This window comes from Cyprinodon variegatus, unplaced genomic scaffold (assembly GCF_000732505.1).
Source record: "Cyprinodon variegatus isolate N-32 unplaced genomic scaffold, C_variegatus-1.0 Scaffold207, whole genome shotgun sequence".
Lineage (NCBI taxonomy): Eukaryota > Metazoa > Chordata > Actinopteri > Cyprinodontiformes > Cyprinodontidae > Cyprinodon > Cyprinodon variegatus.
The window spans coordinates 615,968-623,101 of record NW_015150660.1 but is presented as its reverse complement, the minus strand read 5'-3'; the positions used below and the strand labels follow the sequence as shown (position 1 = coordinate 623,101).

Here is a 7,134-nt window from a genome sequence, read left to right as displayed (position 1 = left end):
TGCAAGAGAAAGGGGGAGACATGCAGCAAAGCTCCACAGGCCAGATTCGAACCTGGGTCAGCCACTTCGATGACTAAAGCCTGCATACATGGGTCTTTTGCCCTAACCACTGCCCCACCAAAGCGTGCCCCGCCACCAACATTTTTAGAGCAGCTTTTTAAACTACAATTCTTGTAGTATAGAGGTTTTGATTTATTTAGTTGTTTTGGTTTTAAGCTTTTATTGTAAAAACATAATCAGAGACACCTACAGACAAAACTGATCGGCTGTTACACAGTTGATTATTTTGATTCATGTTACTGTTGGAGCACCTGTAGAGATGCACTCTAAAGACTTTCAGCTATAATTGCAAAAGGAGCTTAATTGCTTGCTTAATACAATTGCAAACACAACTTCTGCTTTATAATTAAGCTCTAGTTTGTGTTACAATTTGAGCTTTCAAGTGACATACAGATAATATGAAAAAAGTATTAGCAGGCTATTCACAGTTTTGGTGTTTTTATCATTTTTGTTTTGTCTGTCACCGGAGTGTCACATGAAACCGCTGTTCCTCCCTGTCTTGAAAGCATTTTGTGTTGGAATTGCCTAAAGGGTGTTGAAGCATTGGAACCCGAGTTATAGTGAAGAAAAGTGATTAAATATCAATAAAACCTATACAGTATTATGAAAAAATAAAATCAGTGATTGGAACAGAGTGTACTTTGCACTTTAATTTAGTGCCCAGGTCTCCCTCTGTAAAGATGTCTAAGGCTCTAACCAGAATGACACCAGTCACAAATCTAAATAAAACCTGTTTCACAGTAATATAAACAAGGTTATAGTGGCAAAAATAAAATCTTTGTCTGATTTAATGTTTGGATTCTTTTCTGTTGTGCCTGGCTGTGACACAACTAATCCATCCTTTTTGGGAAGGCTGAGGCACAGAGGTATTCCATTTGTTTTGTTGATTTAAACTGCTCATAAAAAGGAGTTCACTTTCATTTAATTTATCTTCAACCATGACAATAGATACCTACACGCAAACTTGCAACAGAAGTAGTTTATTGCTTGACAAACTGAAAAACAAGGGAAGGTGTTTTGTGTCTGTGTGAATTAGCTCTGACCTGTAAGACATCAACATTTTCTGCACTGGGATTTTTGCTAGACTGCTAGGAAGATCTTGGTATACAAATATGTTCCTTCAGCTGTTCCCCTATGCGGGGTCACATACCAAGTCATTAACACTTGCACTCAGGCCAGGCAGAGTTTATACGGATTTGAACTCAGGTCCCTATTGCCAGGGCCAGAAGTCTGCTTATTAAAGATGCACAAAATTGGCCTTTTTTAACTGCTACCTTGTATTTGTCTCATTTTGTTTTTTCTTGAAACTTATCTACTCAGATTGTTTTCAATTACGACTAAGCAGCAGGGAAATGTGAGCGTGATCATAATAGCAAGGCGACCCCACCATCAATATGTGAAACAAACACTAGGTAAAAATTGAAGCCCTTCTGCACACTTTATTGTTGTTGGTGGTATGAAGAAGCTGGCAGGATAACTACAGGACTGAGAGAGAATCCATGAAGCAGTATCAGACTGAAGGATATGAGCTATTAAAGTAAACTAATGCTACCTAAATGCTAGCTTGTCTATTGGTTTTATACATAATAAGATCAGCAATTTAATGTTAGAACTTAGTTACTATAATATTCATGCTATGCTAAATCAACGGCACCACTCACACTCAACCAACAGTCCTCTGACCAGGGACGGGCTTGATCCGAACACCTCTAATCAGTAAGAACTACCAATACAAAGTTTTAATCGGTTAATTGATTTCAATTAAATTTATTTTTATGGTGCCAATTCAAAACATATGTCATCTCAAGGCACTTTACAGAGGCAATTCAAGCAGATGATATCATTCAGTTACAATGGTTGAAAGGTTTCTATCTAAGGAAAATTAGTTGATAGCAAATACTCATTGACTCATCAGCAATTCCTCACACCGAGCCTGCAGGCAGGGAGAGTGGAGAGGAAAACTCCCTTTTAACAGTGAGAAATCTCCAGCAGAATCAGGCTTCGGTGTGAGCGGCTATCTGCCAAGGCCTACCGGGGTTTAAGGAGACAGAAGCAAAGATACATAAAGAAGTAAAGATACAAAAGGCAACTGTCAACCAGCTCCACAGGTGGCTCCGTCCGGGAAACACTTAGCCAGGCAGACAAGCCCCGAAACAGCTCCCATGTCAGAGGATAAAAGACAGCACATCTAGTCAGGCACAGTCAGAGAAACAGATCTGACCTGAAAAACAGGCCAAGCTCCAACATCTATAAACAAATGTGTTAAAGGCAGCACAGCTGATATTTTTCTAAGGAATGGGGGTCAAAGGAAGCCACTATGATAAGTAGAAGCAGGGAGGGTTAGGAGAGTGCGAGTCTTTTCCAAACAGTTGTGAAAATCCTCCACTATACCTTTAAGGAGAGCTACTCTTAGTTCATTTTAGTCACTGTACCTCTGGTCACCACTGTATCTGCATTTTATGCCAGTATTTAGTCCCTATCCATTACCATTGCTGTTGTAATTGTGAAAATGTCCCTTGCAGACAAACAAAACTCTAGAAAAAGAGAGTTCTCCCTCTCCCATGCTCTAAACATGCTTGCTGTGTGTTTTTCTTTGGAACTCACTATGTCCCTCATCATCACAAGTCTCCCTAACATTCTGAGGCTGCACAATTGTGTGGCTTTGGAGCCTCAGTACTGAGGCTCATTACTGTTTTCTTCATTCCGTTTTTGGATGCTACTCATATTATCTTGAAATGTTGCTGTGGTGATGCTGCTGATGCTGAAACTTTACAGATAGTTTGTTACACTCTCAGCTTTTCTTCATGTTTCCCTTTCTCTTTCTTTTCTTGGAAACGATCAGAGTGGAGGGTCAAACAGTTAATTAGCAGGTGGAAAAAACAAGCTAGAGAAACTGGTGATGATTGCATGAACATACAGCTGTCCAACCCTTATTTCTCACATTGCATTATCAGCAATACTCTTTAAAACGGTAAATTATTCCAAGCAGTTACCGGTACTAGAAACAGTACAGTTGCACACAAATGTTGAAAACAGAAAAGTAGGTTCAGCTGTATCAAAAGCTGATGGCTTTTTTACAATGAATGTGATTTATATTGTGCAGGGCTGAAGCATCATGGTTTTGAATTTTATACTTTTTGAAGAAAACTATAATTCTCTATCAGTATCAGTCTCTGCTCTTTGTTTTACAGGGGACAATGTTGGTTTGGCAGACTTCATTGGAGGAACCCTTCAGAACAAACCTGTAATTCCTCCTGTTTTAATCGAGTGTTGTAAGTAGATTCTCAACATTTTTTAGTTTATGCCTTCTTTGTCCATCAAGTCAAACCTAAAAAAACATATTTAATTAGTTATTTTTATTGTTTGGAGAAATATTTAAGTACTGGTTTTGACACTATATTGTCTACAGGAAATATAGAAACATGGACAAAAATTTTGGTAACCCTTGTTTAATGAAAAGAGAAACCATCAATGGTGACAGAAAAAATTTGACTGACAAAAAGCCTGTTTTATTAGAGTATGTCTTAAAGTAATTTTGTTGAAGCATAGTTGGAAAGCAACACCTAATTTTCCTTTGTTCGTTTTTATAAAATGTGTATTTATTATTACTAAACGAATAATAATGATGGGTTTTTCTTTTCTTCTTCCAGAAGGGGTACCAGCAATTTGGTCCATGTGTGCTAAAAAGTCTTACCATTTGGTTTGCATGAAAGGCTAGCTGGGAAACCCGCTAACCTCCAAACCCTACTAGAGTGCAGCCTGAGAAACTATAATTTGAGTAAAATGTTAAAATTCATAATTTATTTGTTAAAATGTTCAATGTTTGGAAAACCTTTGTCTTGATGCAAACAACAGCCAAAAAAGAATGAAATTGTCTGTCTTTTAACCACTTGAACATATGTATATAATCTTGTATATGTGCTGCCAGACTTGGAGGAGTACCCAGAAATGTGTGACTGCATACAAACAGATGTTGATTGTGTGGAAGTTGACCTTGAGGATGTCCCCCTGGTTTCTCCAAATGTAACATGGCTGTAAGTTTAACTTTACTTCTTTTTTAAATATTCATGTTCTAAGAAGAATACTTCAGGAAGCAGAATGCTTATGAAAGAAGCAGACATGCTGACATCAAGGTGAAGAGACACATGTTTGCTTTTTATTTACCAAGAGTCATTAGAACTTGTGGCTTTGTTTTGGTTGTTATTTATAGTTTTGTTTTTTTAAAGTCACACTCACACTGAAAACGGTGCAGCTGCCATGCAGCTGCTCTACAGGAGTTCTGCAAAAGTCATTCACACTGAAAACTGCAACCAGGCTGGTTCAGCTGTGGCCCCAGCTGCAGAAACTGCACTTGGGAGAAAATGAGTCCATGTGGGTTCATGCTCTTTCCAGGAGTTATAGAGCAAAATTTGCTTTCCATAATGAGAAATCTCCCTTTTCATTGTCCAATAGCCTCTCTGTTTCCTAGTGTTTCTGTTTTTGCCAAAGTTTGCAGTTTAGGATGTTAGATGGGGCTTCAGACCAACTTCCTTTGGGACAACACTTCCCTCTGAATCTTATTCTACTTCAGCAAGCAATTAATTTTGGCACGCCTGTGGCTTCAAACCCACATTTCTGCCGTTCTCCAGCATTTGACTTTAGTGCAGATTCATCCACCTCTGACTTTTAGCAACTTTCAAAGCTTCCAAATTCTGACCAGTTACATCTACAGTATAGTGCATGCACACTAAACACAGATAAGGTGAATGAATTCATTAATTAACATATAATTTGTATGTAAAGGGCCGATCCAGAGCAAATGAATGGTTAACAACACAAAGGACACATTTCGACCATTGTAAATTGTGCAAGTTTCATAAATAGTGCAAAGCCAGCCTACAAATATAGAACAGTCAACTTTACTTTCAATTGATGTAGCATTAACCAGTCGGGGACTTGATGTGGTTGTGCTGTAGGGTAAAAAAAAAGCTGTATGGACAAAAGTCTTTTTCCTTCATAAGATGACATGGTAAAGCGAGATTGGTCAAATTTCGCCTCTGAGCCAATTTTTAGGGAGGTAAAATGCCAAGCAACCAACGGTAGCTGAACAATGCAAAAAAAAATGTGCCTTGTTTGTCTTCTGTGTGAATACACCTCTGATATCTGACCAGCTAGATCTAGCTGGGATACAGGAGCAGTGTTGTCCTCTTTAGTAGCAAGAGATTAAAAAAAGGTCACTGATAAGGATGGCTGTCTAGAAATGAACTTTTATTTATTTTTTATATAAATTAATTTGCTGGTTTCCTTAAAAAACATAGAATATCATGCCAATGTACAATATTTAGCTGTACAGCGTGTGCAAAGTTGGTTTTAAACACAACAAATCTAGTGATAATTTTATAAAACCTTATCTATAAGGAAATTCCCTGAACACACACGTGTCAGGAAATATTTCTTAAGATGATTTCACTTTCATGTCAAAGCTACTGTCCCTTCGAGCTCACGTTTCTATGACAGTTCAGGCAGCTTTACAAAAACACTTACCAGTTGCAATCAGTGTTCCCCTCTGGGGATGAGAGCAAGTGTGGCAGTTGATAAAATGACATGCATTCTGTTATATCACACGTTAACAAGATTAGCAATACAAAGCAAGTAAAGCCTCAGTGTGATAAGCCCCCAGAATGCATTGCACTGGTGATGTTACATTAACAAGGCCTATAGTGTTTGTGCTTTTTGAAACTTCAAACAATTGTTGCATTGGTCACGTTTACGGGAGCTTTTTTAAAGCAGCAAAAAAGCGCCTGCTGCTTCATTTTCTATGCTTGTACACATTAAGCATCTTTGGGGCATCCAGTAAAGTGTGTCCAGATGTGTCTGCTGTTATAAGTGGGGAAAAAGTAGTTTTTATATGTTTTCAATTGAGAAAGTCCACCTCAAAATTTTATCTATGCAGTCAGGTCATCAAGATTTCAATCCTACCTTGAAATATTATTTCATTCTCTGACCAGCAGAAATCCCTGTACACTGGTGGTGTTCTGTTACTGGAAATCCCTTTCAACAGCTGCCTCTGTCCCAGTCACCTTTTGGGGGTTTTCCCCTACTGTTAATGGCAGCTAGAAGGAGATTTTAGGGTTTTTTTGTACGTAATCCAAACTGCACACACCAGAATACTAAAACTGAAAATACTTTGCCTTCAGGTTTAAAAGGTATAGTGCAGGATTTTCACAAACGTTTAAAAAGAATCTCCCTCTCCACTTTATTTTAAAAAATGCCCATGCACAACCCTGTACCCGCTCCAGAGAGGGAACGGCTATTCAAAGTGTGTGACAGCACGCCCAAGCCAAATTCTCCTCGTGCACACTCTGTTTAAATGTTGCTGTTTGCATCGCTCATACAAGCTTACTTTGATTGACAATTTTTCCACTATGCCAGACTCACCACAGGTAAGTGCAGTGCTGTGTCTGTCTCCCTGCCAGCTCCCTGATCAGCTTCTCTGATTGGTTGATGTGGCGCATTGAGCAGCAAAGGGTTAATTTTTTAAATTCCAGTATATGCTGCTGGTGATGTGCGTCAGATGCTTAGGAGCTCATGAGACACTGATTCGGCTGCCCAGATGTGCTACTCCTGCTGCTGTAAATGTGCTGCAGGACCTTTTGATGCACCTTGATGTGTGTCAACCATTGCCTTTGCATGTAAACCAACTGCTTTTGCTGCTTCCTTTGCATGTGGAATGAACATTAAACATTGTTCTAGGCTGTCGCAATTTGCTGGTAATGCATCCTGTATTCTTTGCATTTTATATTTTTTAACCTCCTTCACACCTTGAAATGTTCCTCTTTCTTTCAACACAAATTACTTCTGTGTTTACGCATAAGAAGAAGCAGAATATCCTATTCAGTGAAATTCAGAAAATACCAACAATCAGACCAAAGACAAAATGTAAAATCCAGAAATAACATATAAAACAAGCCAACAACAAGCACACTTGCATAGAAACCCATAAAGACATGGTACTTTACATTTTAATCTTCCTCTCAAACAAGGACTCTTAAAGGAATAGTACACCCAAAACATGATTAGCCTTCATTTTCTACT

The 7,134-nt window shown here is 38.5% G+C and overlaps 1 protein-coding gene across 1 annotated transcript in view; it reads left to right on the top strand.

Moving 5' to 3' along the window:
* rxfp2 (relaxin/insulin-like family peptide receptor 2) overlaps positions 1-7,134 on the top strand; it is a 112,341-nt gene that overhangs the window by 44,446 nt on the left and 60,761 nt on the right. Inside the window, exons 3-4 of the mRNA XM_015380063.1 lie at positions 3,252-3,332; positions 3,989-4,094. Of these exons, the coding sequence (XP_015235549.1) occupies positions 3,252-3,332; positions 3,989-4,094 (187 nt within the window). The remainder of the gene's footprint in view (positions 1-3,251; positions 3,333-3,988; positions 4,095-7,134) is intronic.